Raw genomic sequence first — 17,195 nt, 5'->3', positions numbered from 1 at the left:
TTAATAAATTTGACAGCTCTTTAGGGGTTCTTAATGTGTACCAGGTGCTGCTGGGCTGTGTGGCCCATTGCTGGGTTTAAGAGGGGCAACGGAAGAATCCGAGAAGAGAGACGAGCAAGGGAAGATCATGCTGTGCCCCTGAAAGCACGTGCAGGAATTTAGACTCACTCTTGAGCACGATGGAGAGCCACGGAAGGACTCCAGTGTGTGCTTTGGAACCACCTTTCTAGCTGTGGCGTGGAGAAGGGGCGGGAAGGGAGAGAGCTGAGATGAGGGTTCCTTCTCCCCGCTAGAAGACCTGAGCCTCTCTGCCATCTACGAGGACCCCCCTCCTCCGTTTTCTACACTGGAGCCCCGAGTCTTACTTGAGTGACCAGTCACACCTTGGTATATTTCTGGCATCCTGTAACACTCCAACAGCTCTGGACATTGTGGGCTGGGCCGCCTTGATCCTGGGTCTGGCCCTGTCAAACACCTTTTAACTGAGAAGCTCATCCTTTCCTGGTCAGCCCCAGCCAAACAGTGGCGGTGTGCCCAGCATCCGCTCTGTCCGTCAGTGACCTCTAGGTGGCGGTGCTGCTCCGGGCCATGGTCACCGGCAGTCCTCTTTCCTCCCCATTAGCCAGTGTTGCTGGTCTCTTTCCTCCCTGAGTTTTGGATCCACACACCTGTTTCTCTCTGTCTGACATGCTGTCCTTTGACTTCGCGGTTTCCACTGCTGTTAATATCTTTTATCTTCTTTACAAAGTCTTTATTTGTCAGGAGGGCTGGATGGGGCATCACACAAAGCCTCCATACGTAGACTTTGGTCCTGCCTGTCAAAGACCTCTGTCCATTGCTCACTGTCAGACAGTCGCCGACGAGGATGGGCATGTTTACGTGTAGGTAGGTGACAGGATGCACAGGATGAACAATGTGCCTGCCCACCTTCTTTCTCCTTGTCTCTCTTCCTTCTGCTCGTCCATCCAAACATCCAGTCCTCTGTCCATTCAGTACTATGCCCTTTGAGCACTTTGAGGCCCTGAGGATTCCCAGGAGCATCTCAGTCATGGGTTGTTGCCCTCAAAAACCGTATCACCTAGTAGAGGTAGAAAAACTTGTAAAGGTCCAAATGTAGGGAAACGTTCAGGTGGCGTTCATTTGTTCCTTCAGTCACCAAACAGAGTTTGCTGGGCATCTGTGTTCCAGGCGTGGGGATGGGGCATAGTGAGCTATGGGAGCTTCCATTCTCTTCCATGCTCCTTCAGAGGAAGCAGAGAGCAGTCAATAAGTATGCAAAAGGATTGCCAGTTAGGCTGTATGCTAGTAAGAAACCTAATATGTCAGAGGATGAATTTGGGGCATGGAGTTGATAAAACCTCTAGAGAGTCCAGTGGGGGGACCCCTTGGGGAAAGTAGCAGGAGTTGGGTGAGTGGAGTCTTGGGAGATGTATAGGGTTCGCCAGGCAGACTGAAGAGGGAAAGGCATTGCAGGCAGAGGGCCTGCCGTAGAAAAGGCCACATGGAGAGGAGCACCTGCGTGGGGGAGGGAGAATCCGGGGGGTCTCCGGGGACAGCTGAGCATGGTGGTGGCCCAGCTACCAGATTCCTTTTTCAGAATTTGAGGATGTTTGCAAGCTAACATACTAGAAGCCCTCTGAGTTGAGTGTAGTTCTTAGCCATCTGGGCTTTTGCGCTCAGACCTGGCTTCCTGAGCCTCAGTTTGTCTGTCAAACAGGGATAACTCCTCTTGGAGTTGTTATGAGGATTAAATACGGTCAACAATAAGGCGCTTAGTCCCAGAGCCAGGTGCAGGGTTAGGGCTCAGGAAGTGCTAGCTGTTGTTGTCAGAGTTAGTGCCTTATTTCTGCAGCACCTCTCAGAGTTCTGGATACACAGTCAGCGCTCAAAACATTACCGTTAGTTGTCACTTCTCATCCTTCCCGCCCAGGATCCCGTGGTGACAGTAGAGGTCATCTCTCCATTCCTCTTCCACAGCCACCATAATGGTGGCCAAAGGAAAGTCAGCATACCTGGAATGCTCTGAGATGATTTGTACAGGTGTGTGTGATTATCTTTTTTCAGAAGAGAATCCATAGGCCTTAATGAGTGTTTTCGGGCGGGGTGTGTGTGTGTGTCTCTCTCTCTCTCTCTCTCTCTCTCTCTCTCTCTTTTCGGGCGGGGTGTGTGTGTGTCTCTCTCTCTCTCTCTCTCTCTCTCTCTCTCTCCAGGAAGTGGAAAGCTTCTGAATGCTGGTCTGCTGGGACACAAGGTGGGATAGGAGAGCTGCTCAGGGGCCCCCCCCACATGCAAACCCCTGCAAGGCGGGCACCTTCATCTTACCTGCCAATGGCTTCTAGAAGATGCTCTGTGTGTCTCTAGGCCAAGGGAGTGTTTGACTCAAGTTGCTGGAGTTGACGGTGACAAATCCTTTGCCCTCGTGCCACCTTCTTTGGGCAGTGGGCCGACATCTCCAACAAGGCCCACTTTCCCTCTTTGTCCCTCCCCAGATAGCCGTGCAGTCGTGGAGAGTCCGGTCCTGCCTGTGTCTGTCTCACAGTCAACAAGAATTCAGCCCCTCATTGGATTGCTACTGATGTGATAGATGCGTCATGCACTGTGTCATTGGGCAGTGACAACAACCAGTGAGGAGATGCTAGTGTACCCCATTGTACACACGCTAAAACCAGGGCTCGGAAAGGTTAAGCAGCTTGGCTCAAGTCACCCAGCTGGAGCTGGATGGAGTCCCTGGGCTTTCAGTTTGGTTCCCTGGAGAGGGCCCTCCCCACTCGGGGTGGCCAGAAGCTGTTGACCCAGTGTTGCTCTCTCCTGAGACGTGAAGAAATGTTCATCCCAGCCTTATCTTGGACATCAGGAACTTTTTTTTTTTTTTTAATGCCATCTTATGGGTGTCATTATGAGGGAGAAATGAGCACATGAAGCAAATTAACTGTGTGATGATGTTCGTGGTCGGCATGCAGGCAGAATTTGGTTGTGTGGGGAGATAAAAGAGGGTTCTTCCTAATGACTAATATGTCTCCTTAAGTGTCCATGAGAGAGAGGTGCACAAGTGCTCACATCACGTCGGAGATGTTCTATTGTTCTGTTTGTTTTTTCATTACTCTGAAATGATTACTGCAAAAATTCTTAAATTGGATGCTTTTCAAAGAAGATTAAAGACCATAAGCAGAGGCTTGCAGCTGTGTAAAAAGGAGCCTGCATCTGTGTTGCTCAGGGAGGCTTTGGGTGGAGTAGGGCAGCTTCACCTTGGGCTCTCAGCGGGGGCCCTGGGGTGCCTCTGCCAGGCTCCCCCCACGGGCCTGCATGGAGCTCACTTGGCATCTTGGGGCATTTCTTCCCTGGCCATCCTTTTGGCATGATGTAACTGAAGCCTCCTAAATGCATTTCAATGGGGGACGGGTCCTCATGGTACCAAGGGAAGGGTGCTGAGGCATACTTTTGCGTCAGCAACTGCCTGAGAATTTGTAGCTGTTTGACTAAGGATCAGCTCTAATTAGAGAGTGTGGTATTCATTATCCACATATTTTGGTAGTGGTTAGAAAGTCTTGTTTCTTGAGTGAGGAGACAAGTATTTGTACTCCTGGTGTTGCCTGCAAGGTTGTCCCAGGATCACTGGGGGAGGGTAGGGGAAAAGCTTTGCATTGTTGTGCAAATGAGTTAAAGGGCCCATTAAACTCAGAAAGAGGAATACTTTGGGGCAAAAGGAGGAGGTGTCCTTTAGAGTACTTTACCAACCTCCTTCTCTGAGAATTGCCCCAAGGTACACTCACTGGTCCACAGTGGACACCCAGCTAGGGGAAAACTATCTGGGTAGTGGCCTAATCACGTTCTCTTTTGGTTTGAATTCTTTTGCGTGTAATGGCAAAAACTTCATCTTAAAGCGGCTTGAATACAACAGTTAGTTGATGGGCTTCTGAACTGAAGGGTTTACGTATGGCTTGATCCACAGGCTGTGTGCCTTCCCCCCTCCACCACCACCACCCGCAGTTCTGCTTCCCTCTGTAATGGCTTTATTCTCTGGTAGGTTCCCCTTCTTGTGGTCATCAGCAGCTCTGAGCTCATATCCTTACAGGCCAAGAATAACTAAAAAAACCCTCTCAGCTCTTTCCCAGTCACACACACTCCAGATTGGCCTGGCATGGGTGCAATGCCTGTGCTGTGGTGCAGGTGGGCTTTGACTGGCCACACCTTCCTCTTGTACCTGCCTGTAGGCTGAGAGCTGGCGTGGGATTCATGGGAAGCACAGACACTGAGGTCGGGTGGGGAGTGGGTCCCTGGAGGAGAACTGAGCTGCTGACGCAGGCAGTGAGGGACAGCCATGTTCACCCCAGGTGCTCTCTCCTGGAACCTTCGGGATTGGGCAGGCTTGACTGGGCTGCTCTGAATGTCTCTAGGGCTGGGTTTGAGAGGTGTCCTATTTGGACCGTGAGCTCGGAAGTCGAGAAAGCAAGCTGTGGAGAGACCGAGTAGAATTGAGTGGGCGCACACAGAGAGCAGGCGAGCGTGGACTCTGCAGCCACCTACCCCCTTCTGCATGGCTTTGTGGCTCCTGGTCCAGTCCCGCAGAAGGCCCAGCAGAACTGCCAGCCCTTGGCGCTCCGAGATGCCCTTGTGTCCTTCCAGTAAGTGTGCATTTCCTGGAAGGCATCATGAATCGGTTTCTCTTCTTGGTCATGAAGAGTCCATGACTAGGAAGACAAGGGCCAGGGACACCGTTAGACCAGCTCACAGGGTTTCTCTGCAGGAGAGAGGCACCCAGCTGGTCTCAGTGGGGATGGAGGTGCCAGAGCAGAAGCACGATGAGACAGAGCCGAGTCTGGTATGAGTATATACTGAAGGAAGCTATCAGTTCCTTAAAGGACAGTTAGCAGCAGTAGGAGAAGGAGGGTCATTCTTAATCACATTAGAAAGTGACATGCTTTCCTTGCTGAATCATTTCCTTGCTGATGGATGGCCTCCCTACCCCATTCGTTTATACAAGAGCTGCTTGCCTGCGAGACACTTGGTCACACAGCCCACATCTTGGGAGGCCAGATGCAGTGGTCCCAGCGGAGCTGAAGCTTTTCATTCAGAAGCCCTGAGACCATCGGGGGGTAGCCATTTCTTTGCTGCCTGCAGAGTTGAGTGCACTGCTTGTTCAGATGCCACATTCTCTTATAACGATTTCTTTCTTACTCATCTTCTCAATATTTGATGTGGGAAGGGCTTGGTGTAATCAAGCAAAGCAGAAAACTCCTCCTGTAGCTTTGGCCTGGATAGCCCCCCCCCCCCCCTCGGGCCGCCCTCCCTCCTCTTTCAAGGCTGCGCTTAGACATTATCACCCCCACCAGGAAGCCTTCCTTGATGCCTTCCACACTGAATTATATGCCCGTTCTTGCCTCCTGGCCTCCTTTGCTTCCCTTTGTCATAACTTATTCCCCCAGACTGCAGTTTCTGTTTTTCCGTCTGCCTCACAAACGTGTGACCTTCTTGAGAGCAGGCACCTAGCTTTTGCTGATAACAGCTAACTTCTGTTAAATATTTACATGCCGAGCAGAGTGGCTGATCTTAGACACAATTCTAGAAGGTAAGTGCTAGAATTGTCTTTACATTAAGAAATTAGGGCACGCAGAGAGGCTTACTAAATTACTTATGGCCACATAGCTAAATGGAGGAGGTGAAGTCAGTATTTGAATCCAGGCAGTCCTTGTCCCCAGACCGTGCTCAGAATCATCGCTCCAACCATTGGCCCACCTCTGTCTCTGTGCTTGCAGCCAGCACAGGGCCTGGGCATAGTAGGTGCTCAGTAAGCACGGGGTGGCCCGCAGGAGCTTGGAATGCCCAGAGCTGGATGTGCTATGAATGCCCTGCTCAGCACGGAAGGACAGTATCTGAGGGGGTTTTGTTGTTTTTATTCCTGAGAGCGAGAGGCATGCAGTCAGAGCCTGTTCTCACCACAGCCCTTCCCCTCATCAGGACAAAGAGATCAACTCTGGTTTTAGAACTTATTTCCCCCACCGACAGCTTTCTGCAAGGCTTTATTTAGTTCTGAGCATACAGAGTAAAAACAAACAAACAAACAAACAAAAAACAAAAAACTTCCAATCTATCACAGCAGTATCACCCCCTGTTGGGGCCCAAAACAAGTTTAGAGCCTCAGATCTTCCAAAAGGGTTTTGCCTTTAAATTGGCCTGTATTGAATTCAGTCAGTATGGAGATCAATAGGCAAAAGCCTCCTGGGCTCAGCTCTGGCTTCGCACGGGAGTGGGCCACTCTGCTGGGTCTCCTGCCCCAGGGAGGGCTGCCTGCTCCCCAGTCTTCAGTGAGTCCTCCCCTCCTCAGCCCCTGCTGGCTCTGTGGCCCAGATCCCCGCCCCTCCTTCCCCAGCCTGTTCCCTGTTCCCTGGGGAGGTTTCCTCTTTCTTCCTAAATGACAGATAGTCCTTTTGTTTCTGGAGGTGACCATGCATTTCAGATTGTGTCTATATTTAAAACCGTGTCCGATTGTATTTGGAGAAAAGGAGGGTCAGCTCTGCACTGTCTTCAGTGTCCACCAGAAGTCCCGCTTACTTGAAAAATGTCTTAATTTTTCTATTACCAAAGTCAGTATTCAGTAGAGGAAAGAAATGTGGAAAACTCAGAAAACATTAAACCATACAGATAATAAAAATCCATCAACGTGAAGAAATAACCACTGCAAATGTTTTGATTAGAATCCTTCTGGTCTTATTTTCAGGGATATAATTGCACACATTCATACATGTGATTGGAATCTTACTTTTCAATACATCATAAGTAAACCCTAAATTAACTTACTTCAGAATAAGCAGATATCCAGCTTCTGCTTCCCCCTTTCCCCTATCCCAGGAACACTTGGCTAGTATTAGTATCTGGGAAGAAAGATGCTGAAGACTTTGCTACAGAGTAACCAGGTTTCAGCAAGAGACTGTGTCTCTCAGAGCACAGGGCTAAGGGGGTACAGTGTACATGACTCAAATATCTAGACTGCAACATGTGACCAGCGGATGAAGTCATACTTCCTTTTAAAATTCCCTGAATATGATCATTGGAGCCCCCAGTGGCTTGATTGCCGGAAATTAGCTCCCATCAAAATGGCTCCAGCTATTTCTGAGTTTTCCAGGGACTGTCTCATGTGCACTCGGGGCCTCGCCCCTTGTGATTTTCTCCGTGGCCCCTGATGTCGCTGCCCGTGCTGAAGAGGACCATCCTTAGACGGCCAGGCTCCTGCGCCCAGGCTCCTGCCCCCAGCTGCGCACCAAGGATCACTGCTGCTCCAGCTTGGGGTAGGGGAGGGAGTACAGTGCTGTCTCTTCCCTGCTCTTCAAACCCAAATATGACAGCTGGGGCTGTTCCTTATGTTCCTTCAGCACAACCAATACCAGGCTAGAACTTTTAATAAAACCATGCCAACCGTGGAGGGATCATGGCCGAGAAATATGACATGAGGGGAACTCTCAGTTATGGCTCCTAGACCGAGCTCTCCTCATCCAGGCCCACCTTCAGGGGTTTTTGAAGCCTGTCTCCCTGCCTCGCTTCTGGTGCCCGACTTCCTTGAGAGGGCTTGCTTACCGCCCCACCATGGGAGGCTTCCGCATGGCGCCCAAAGCCTGCAACCATGAACCCCAGAGCACAGGCAGCTTCACACTGGTCTCCTCCTTAACTCTCTGGCAGAGGCTGGGGTTAGCAGTAGTTGGAACTGCAGGGAGCTGCAGGGGCCATCTTGCTGAGCGGGGTGGGGGTCGGGCGGTCCTCGGTGGGCTCTGAGGGGATTGGAAGATCCGTTACCTTAGCAGGGGTGGCATGACTTGGAGACCGGGCCCCTGAGTCCTCCGTGACAGCCCGTCCTGCATCTGGCTCTCATCCGAAGTGGTCCCGCCCATGATTTTATCTCATGCCAGGCTTTATTTTCGAGACAAAGTTGTGAGTTGGCGGGTCAGGAACTCAGAGGGACCGGAGTCCCCACCTTTTTCACTAGTGACCCTAGGTCTTGAAGGGGGGAGGCAGGGTCTCGAAGGGAGAGTGGATGCCCTGAACCCTGGGTCCAGTTCCCATCACTGCAGAAAGCACGCGGGTGCAATCCGGTGGGAAGGCTGATCTCTGGGTACTAGTAGCCTTCTGCTTGTGGAACTGTCGAGACTGCTATGCAGTGTCAGAGACAGCAGAACTTGAGCTGGAGCATAGTGAGCGGGGTCTGTGTGCCACGATCCTCTCCCTGAAGAAGCCGTCTGCTGCTCAGCCGGTGTCCGTGATTGTGGTGTCGCGTTCCGGGTAGCGCAGAGGCTGGGCTGGGTCCGGTCCACTTGGAAGGTGCCCATTCGCTTTCCTTCTTGGAAAGGTATGCAAGGGCTTGTGCCGGCAATTCTTAGCATAGACTGCCATTCCTGCTTCACTGGCCTGCCGAGGTTACATAACCCCGGGCACTAAAAAGTCATTTTTTCTCCAGCCAAGTTATTTATTTTATTCTTGGCATCGGGCTGCCGTGATATCACTCCATCAGCGTGGTCATATGGTAATTCAGGCATTTGGTTCTAGCAATGAGGACACTTATAGTTAATAACACATGAAGCCATTTCATTAAAAGGGAAGTTTTGTTAGGACACATTAACACAGGCCGCCAACCAAAACACAAATCATTTCATTCCTTGGATATTAAGGAAGTAAAATGAATTAGGGACCTAAAGCCATTTTTAAAAAAAGAAGCTTTGTTATCCTAATATCCTCTGACTGTCTTTGCATTTAAGCATGTGCAGAAGGGCATTGCAGTTCAGAGCTGATAGCATGCTCTTCCTCTCAGTTACAGATGACGTGGCTCTTGGGTGTAGCATCAACTCAAGGACCTGTTCGACTCCCACCTCCCCCTCACATTAGGCATATCTCTTGGTTGTTCCGAGTCTCTGTTTTAGGGCCTAAAATTGCAGGGCCTTGGTGAAAATTGTAGGTAAAATCTGTGGCACTAAATGTTACATTTCCTGTAAGTCCAAAGAAGTTCACCCCATCGAATATCACACATAAAGAAGCATTCGGTGCCTTGGTGTGGGAGTTTGGATCATTAAAAAGGGGCCTGAAGTTTGAAATGGAGAGGCATGCATTGGGCTGATGCTGAAGAAAGCAGGGCAGCCTGGCGTTTTGTTTCCCAAAACCAGCTGTGTGTAAATAAATGAGCCATCATCCCTGAGCTCTTGCTGTACTCCCATCAGCAGTTTCTGTCTAGGGTCTGATCCGCGGCGGTAACCATGAAGTACCCTTGTGAGGTCCTCCTCCTAAAATAGCACTCTCGTCCACGACCCTTGGTGCTGGTGTGACAAGGGCTGTGTAAATACCAGGCTAGCCCACAGCCTGCCGAGAGACGGCGTACCGAGGTCCTCCTGCATCAGCAGCCCCAAGATCGCTTCCCCGGCTGTGCTGCAGGACTTGAAAACCCTCCCAAGAAGGTCACACACTGAACTCTGCTGCTTCTGTTGACAGTTTTTTGGAAGCAAAGGAGAGGCTTAACTGCCCAACCCACAGGCTCTACATTATGTTTGTGACTCCTCGCCTGCCTAGCATTTGACAATTAATTAGGCATGGTAATTACCTGCTGTAATTTTGTGATTACACATCTTATAATTACCCCTAATTCTGTAATAGGGAAGTTCATGTACACAAAGGCAGACAGCAATGAAGGTGATGGTGTCATGGTGTGAGCAGTGCCTGCCAGGCCCAGGCCAGGCCCAGCATCTCACAGCCACGCTGCAAAACGCTGTTGTCCCCATTATACAGATGGAGAAGCTGAGTCGTGAGGTGGAGTACCGCCTGCAGGGGCACAGCTAGCCAGGGGAAGGGCTGGAATTTGAACGCCGGCCCGTCTCCCTGCGCAGCCCCGGGCCTTCTACTGTGTCCTTCTGCTTCTGCAGAGGAGGCCTCGGGTGTCCCTGAGGTCAGCGTGTGCCTCTGCTTGGCAGAGCCTTGAAGTAGATTCGGAACCTTAGGCCACTGAAAAGCAGCTTTTAAATCTTCATTCCCCCTCTCCCCTAGTCCTCCTTTATATGTGTTTATGCATATATCTGTACATACATACATGTGTGGTGTATGTGTGTGTGTATATAACTCTCCATATTTAGTCGAGGCTTGAAGAGGTGAATTAACTTACCCAGGATCGCTTGGCTAGCAAGAGATGGAGCTGGAATTCGAACGCACATCTGTCTAAGGCCAGAGTCTAATCTCTGGACTCCTCCCCTCAACACTGACCTCTAATTACGTGTCAGGTCCTCATGGATGCTCACCCACTACAGTCTCCTTAAGACCTCCTGGGAACGTAAATTTGGGTAAAAGCTCAATCTCTTGAGAATAGTGTAGGCATGGCTTTGGGTGGAAGGGCTTTTGCTTTGAATTCTAGGTTTAATATAAATATCAGGTGCATAAATCCCACGTTTATCGTTCAGTGGATCTTTACTTCTGTATATATCCGTGTGAGTACTGCCTGGAGATACAGGGCATTTCCCACAGCCAGAAGGTGCTTTGTGCCTTTTTTTGGGTTCTGTGTAAGAATCCTTGCCGGCCTGTAAGGTCATGAAGATACTCTCGTATGTTTTCTCCTCGTAGCTTTATCATTTTAACTTCCCATTGAGATCTGTGATCCCAAAAGATATAAGTGCAGAAGCCAAGCGCATGAATGCCCGTAGCTGCCTTACCCATAACAGCCCCAACTGGAAACAAGCCGAATGCCCACCCCAGCAGAACAGGTAGACAGCCTGGGGTGTGTGTTCCTACAGTGGGACGTACTACATGACGGTGAACGACACATGGGTGCTATGCCCTGTAGCATGGAGATACCACACAAACACCGTATGGAGTGAAAGAAACCAGACACAAAGGAGCCTGCTATGTATTAGATGAAGTTCAAAAACAGGTGAAGAAACCGGGGCGGGGGGGTGGTGTGCAGAGAGTGCTCAGCAGAGGAGGCCGGTGGCGTTGACTAGTAAGAGGGGCATGCAGGGGCAGGTAGGAATGCTCCAGCAGATGTTGCTAATCTTCTAAATGGAAGTGTTTCTGGAGGCCCTGTCTACACAAGAGTTGGTTGTGGATTCAGTTCATTGAGGGTGTAAAGTCCCACCCCCTCCTTTTACCCCATGTTATTATAGGCACTGTGAGGGTAATTCTTCCCAATAGAAAAGAAACCTCCAGATGCAAATTTCCTGTTAAAACAGAGAAGAGAGGGTTTGCCCTGATTCCTGATTGCAAATATTACCCTCCTATTTTATTTTTCTTTTGCTGAGTCGAGGACATTACACTTGAAGTGGCTTTTTTATTGCTTGCTTTAGAAGGGAACGTGCTTTTGCTGGAAGAGGTCAATTCTTGTTATTTCTCTAAGGAATTATTATCTTTGTGGCTCAAGCAGAAGGAATTGGGGCCTATCAAACTTAATTTGGAGAGGGGAGCCCTTAAAATAGAAACTAAAATCCAAAGAGTTTTGGACATAAGCACTTTTAATTCTTCAGTGAAATAAATGCACAATTGGGGTAAGTGTAATTCAGGGACAACTAAATTTTCAGAGAACGTTTTCCAATTGTGGATGCTAAAAGCATTGCTGTTGAGGATGGACCATCGAGGTAGTTTGGCAGTTTTGATGGCATTAGGAGGAGACATGTGAAGGCACGATTGGAGCGTGTGGTACCAAAGGGACTGTTCCAAGGACATCTGATCTGCCTAGGAAAGGGGCAGGTGGGCCACAGAGCTATCGAGTAGGGACCTTCCTTGCCATGTGCTATTCCCAGCTGCCAGCACGGCTGGCTTGGGATTCCTGGGATCCTGGGGAGCCTTGAGGACTATGGCACTGTGCTGTAGTGGAAAGTGCCAGGCCTTGGCATCAGGCAGACCCGAGTTCTCCCAGGCAAGTGACCTACCCTCTCTGAGCCCATGTCAGCATCTGTAGAAGGAGCAGGTTCCCCATTCCCCATCTGCCTTGCAGGTTGAGATGAGGATGGAGGAGGAGGCCTGTGTAGTGCCTGGCACAGGACCCAGCACACAGTAGGTGCCTTGTGAAGGGCAAGCGGGAGCGTTGAAGAGAATTATATTTTATTGGAGTTCTGAAAAAAATTTTTACTCCCTTGGGTCTGGCAGTGGGCCACTCCACTCTTGCTGAATTTCTCATAGAGCATCATAACTTCGTCTGCCAATCGAGGAGGTTCGGATTTGACCAGCGTCCAGACAACAGCAGAAACGGAGAATGGGTGCTTTGAGAAGAGCAGCTAGAGGCCTGTTGCAGTGGCCCAGGCAGAGGGGTGGGTTTTTAGGCCCTGTTGTTCAGTACCTGGACATGTGGGTGAAAGAACGGGACTGGTCAAAGGTGATGCCCAGGTCTCTGGCTCAAACAACTCTGGTTCATTCCCTGAGAGAGTAAGGTCCCAAGAAGAGGGAGGAGTGGAGTTGGAGTGGAGTTGCAGTGGAGGTCGTGGGTTCAGATGTAGACATGATGAGCTTTATCGAGTCTGGATCTGGAGCCCCTATCAGAGGTCCAAACTAAAGATACAGATTTGACCTAAAAAGGAAGTTGGAGTCAGATGTTCGTGTAGGGGAGAGGAGCGTAGGGAGTGAGAACCTCCATCTCTGGCATGGGCAAAAGAGGAGGTGCCCACATGGAAGAGCAAGAAGGGGCCATCAGAGAAACAGGGACTCATCACTTTCATGGAAGGAAGCCATAGGCTCTTGAATGTATTATGAAGAACCGAGAGTCATAATTTACCAGTCATGTTAGAGATGCCTGTTTTTACCATTATGTTAGAGGTTTTAAGATGTGCATTGACATTCGTTACTTGCAGGTTCCACTCGCTGCTTGTCATTGGAGATTTTACTCTCCAGGCTCTTCTTAACTCATACAGTTTTTAAAAATGCATTAATCTACTGTTTTCCCTTCCAATGTAGTTGCTGTGTGTTTCTGGATGGTATTAGGGCCTATAAAAAGCTGAAGAGACAGCCCTCACAATGTGTACCCCCAGAATGGTCTCTCGAGAGCTCCATCTTGATGAAACTAAGGAAGTTTTATGCTCCACTTGTGCCTACCCCATCTGGATGTGACCTTCCATCCAGCTGGGTTGATGTCAACCCTGGCCCCTCCCTCCTTCCCCAGATTTATTTCCACGTCCTCTGTGGGGGGGGGGGGGTCTGCGTGATCCCAGGCCTAGCTGCGCTGCTCGTGTGTCTGAGTGTTCCCAGCACCGCTGTTAGTCAGTTCCATATTATAGGGGAGGAGACCCATAGTCAGAGAGGAGGCTGCGCTAAGTCTGTGCTTTACCTCAGGGGTTCCCCAAGTGGCCTGCTATCTTAGTCCATTCAGTCTGCTCTCGCAAACCACGGTAGCCTGAGGGGCTAAAATACTTTATCGCTCCTAGTTTGGAGGCTGGGGAGTCCAAGATCAAGCATCAGCAGGTTTGGTGTCTGGTGAGAGCCTGCTCTCTGATTCAAACACAGCATCTTTACACTGTGTCCTCACGTGGTAGAGGGGGCAAGGGAGCTCTGTGGGGTCTCTCTTACATGGGCACTAATCCCATTCATGAGGGCCCCACCCTCATGACCTCATGACCTTCCAAAGGCCCATCTCCTCACACAGTCACGTCCGGGGTTAGGATTTCAACGTACGAATTCTAGGGGGACACAGACATTCAGACCCTAATGTCCACTCATCAGAATCACTATGGAAGCTTTAGAGCATGACGGATTCCTGAGTCCCAGAGGGTTAATGCATCCCAGCCAGCAGCTGGTAGTATTTGGAAAGCACTGCCCCTTTCTACACCAGATCTTGGATGTGTCCCTGGGGAACTAACAGTAATGAGTACTGAGTATCTAGATTGGGGGTTGGCAACATGCTTTTTTGTAAAGGGCCAGAAAATAAACATTTTCAGCTTTGCAGGCCATATGCTTTTTGTTGGAACCACTCACTTCTGCCGTTATATTTCAGAAGCAGCTATAAACAATAGGTAAATAAATGGATGTGGCTGGATTTGGCTCATGAGCCGTAGTTTACCTCTACTGATCTAGGTAATTAACCTTGTGCATGATGATCAGACAAGCAGTTGAACTTGCCACTCTCCAGGGGATACTTGGATTTGTGTAACAATATACTACAGGCAGATAGAGTCCATTCAAGATGTGGCAGGTTGGAGCTGCATTCAGCCACCAGGACACAGACCTCTAAATTCAAGATGAATAACTCTCTTTTGTTAGAAAAAATTTTTTGAGTAGATAGTCTAGTAATTGATGTGGTGGCTCCATAATGACATCAGAGACCCACAGTCCCTTCTGTCTTTTTCCATAATTGAGATGATCTCGTGAATACAAAATGTCTGTTGGAGCTCCAGTCATCATCACATTTGTGAGAAAGAAAGAAGAAAGGAAGGAGGGTAAAAGGGCACTATTAGCTAAGTCAAATCTCTCCTAAGGGCTTCCTTAGAAGTCCCAGTGATTTTTGCTTACATCTCATTAGTTGCTCTTACCTCGAGGTAGGCAGGAAAGTGTTTGTTTGTTTTGGGTTTTTGTTGTTGTTGTTTTGTTCTTTTTTTTTTTTTATGACTCTTTTCAGTTTATTGCATGAAGGAGTTACACTAGTCCAAGTTAAAAGCAGACCCCAAATGGTTACATTATACAAGCTGTGAGGTTTTTAAACTTGTGACAAGGGACAGAAGGGAAATTCTACTCATTGCAAGGAAATCCTCACTTAACCTTCAATGAGCCAAAAGCACTTAAAACCCATGAACCTTCAGCTGGTCGTCCTTAGCCAGTCCAATCTCTACCAGGAACTGGCATATGTTCTTGCGCTGGTCACCCTGTAGCTGAATTACTTCTCCATATTCTGGATGCTCAATTACAGTACCATTGCAGGCAAATTTCTTCTTAAACGCCTTCACTAGTTTCTTTTTATCGTAATCATCAGCGATCCCTTGGACAGTAGTAAGGGTCTTCCTGCCGTTTCTCTGTTGAATTCTTATATGGATATAATCCTCAGTGCCAGCAGGAAGCAGATCATCACCCTTACTTGCATCAGCAAAGGGGTCGAAAGAGTGGAGGTTCTGGATAGCGGACATACGATACGATTCCTTTTCCTCGGTGGAAACGGCCTGCGGAAGGCGGCGGCGGGAGAAGGCGGGCAGGGGGGATGGAGCGTCGGGAAGCGAGGGGGCTCAAGGGGGAGGCTGGTGAGTCCTCCGCAGCGGCTCAGTGACTGGGCTGTTGTTTTGTTCTTGAACACATTGCTATCCCCAGAAGTACTTGGGGAAAATGGAGACCAGTTCGGCAACTAGCACCTGCTGTGACCCAGGAGAACCCAAAGAATGCCCCAAATGTGCTGCGTTAAAGTCCCCTGAGCTCCATCCATTGGGTTTATTTGCTAACTGATCCATCGTGTCTCAGTTTATAGAGACTGTGAAAGCCTGAAGTCCCTTTTCTCCACAACTTGCCAGGTCCTTCCAGATGCTTCTGGAGTCTTATAATTGGGATAACAGTCCCATCCGTCATCATACCACTGCTTGGACACCCCGTGCCAAGAAGCCTTTTGCACTAAACCTTTTCTTCTTGGCAGCTTTTTTTCCCTTTGGAAATCTGTCTTCCCCTACTTTGTATCTGCTGGAAGTCTGCTTCCTGGGGTCATCCAGAAAACGTCACCTTGGTCTTTCCTCTGAGATCTTTGCCCCCTCCACCCTGAGGCTCAGATTGTTACCCTTCATTGTCTTCCTTATAATTTGGCTGCAGACCCTCTGCTCGGCCTTAGAGTGTGTGAACCACTTGGGTTCTTGTTCTGAGCAGTGCATCTGGGGTGGAGCCTGAAATGCGGCCTTCCTGACATCTTCCCACGGGATGCCGATGCTGCTGGCCCGCGGACAGCCCTTTGAGGAGCATGTGATCTGGGTCTTTCTGAACATATTTCCATTCATCTTTTAGTAGGTGGCAACCAAAACCTAGCTAAGTTGGTATGGTCGATGTAGAATAGAGCAAGATTTCCAGCTCATTTATCCCAGAAGTTATCCTATACCTTTTAACAAGGTCTAAAAGGACATAGGCTTTTTTGGTGCTTTCCCACGTTATTTCCTTAGCTCAGATTTACTAAAGTCTGGAAGTCTTTGTCCCACAGGCCACCCCTGTGCCATATTTCCCCATCTTTTACTTACGGGGTTGGTTTTTCAGATTTTATTGTAAAACCTGACACTGATCTTTTTGAATTTCATCAACGTTGGATTAGATTCATCCCTCAGGCCAGTTGAGATCACTTGATATCTGTCATCCAGTATATGTGTTGTCTCTCTCAGCTTGGAGGCTTCTAACTAACTTGACAGGCCTCTGTTTTTCTATCTCATTCCCCTGGAAACCTTCTGTCCCTTAATTAGAGTTCTTTGGTTTAAATCATCCGTCCTTCATCTTGTTGACAAGAGTATTACAGGAGACCGTGACAGTCGTCTTGCCAAAGTTCGGGTATGTGATGTCTGCATTTGGGAATACTGGGTGGTTTTCATGTAGATGCAGAATTATCACTCACATCACAGATGCCTCTTTTTATTATATTAGAGGTTTTTAAGATGTGTATTGGCATTTACTGATTACAGATTTACACTAGCTATATATCATCGGGAACTTTACTCTCTGGGATATTCTTGTATGATTTTTTAAAATGCATCGATCTCTCTCCCACTTCTCTTTTCCCTTGAGATGTAATTGCTGTGTGTCCCTGGAAGGTGTTAGGGCCTGTGAAAAGCTGAAGAAACAGCCCTTAACCCTGTGTGCCCCCAGAATGGTCTCTCGAGAGTCCCATCTTGATTGAAACTAAGTAAGTTTTATGCTCTAGTGGTGCTTATCCCATCTGGATGTGACCATCCATCCAGTTCAGGTTGATGTCAACCCTGGCCCCTCCCTCCCTCTCCAGCTTGATTTCCAAGTCCTCTGTGCGGTGGTCTGCGTGATCCCAGGCCTAGCTATGCTGCTTATATGTCCCAGTGTTCCTTAGAAGGAGGTGCTGTTAATCAGCTGCATCTTACAGATGAGGAAATGCATAGCCTGAGAGGAGGCAGGCTCTCACCAGCAGTCTCTCACCGCTATAATATGCATGTGACAAAAGTATGAGCACCATCTCTGAAATCAGCTAGACTGTTGATCTCTGCAGATACTGGGAAGTGATTCACAGGGTGTTGTTCCCGTAACCTGCCTGATTTATTCTTTCAACCTCTTTGTTGACT

General features: G+C 49.0%; 2 protein-coding genes across 4 annotated transcripts in view; one reads left to right on the top strand and one right to left on the bottom strand.

The window, feature by feature from the left end:
* Positions 1–17,195, top strand: part of SNX29 (sorting nexin 29) — a 510,437-nt gene that overhangs the window by 396,085 nt on the left and 97,157 nt on the right. The gene's annotated exons all lie outside the window — the stretch shown is intronic.
* Positions 14,528–15,189, bottom strand: LOC112811431 (eukaryotic translation initiation factor 1). The gene has a single exon (XM_025855503.2). The coding sequence runs from the start codon at positions 15,054–15,056 to the stop codon at positions 14,715–14,717; it is 342 nt and encodes a 113-aa protein (XP_025711288.1). The 5' UTR covers positions 15,057–15,189; the 3' UTR covers positions 14,528–14,714.

This window comes from Callorhinus ursinus, unplaced genomic scaffold (genome assembly GCF_003265705.2).
Source record: "Callorhinus ursinus isolate GAN/ISIS: 27379988/994484 unplaced genomic scaffold, GSC_fseal_2.0 scaffold13, whole genome shotgun sequence".
In the NCBI taxonomy this organism is placed as follows: Eukaryota; Metazoa; Chordata; class Mammalia; order Carnivora; family Otariidae; genus Callorhinus; species Callorhinus ursinus.
This window is presented reverse-complemented; position numbering and strand designations above follow the sequence as displayed.

Coding starts and splice junctions, on each gene's coding strand:
- LOC112811431 (XM_025855503.2), bottom strand. CDS start 15,056: ATGTCCGCTATCCAGAACCTCCACTCTTTCGACCCCTTTGCTGATGCA.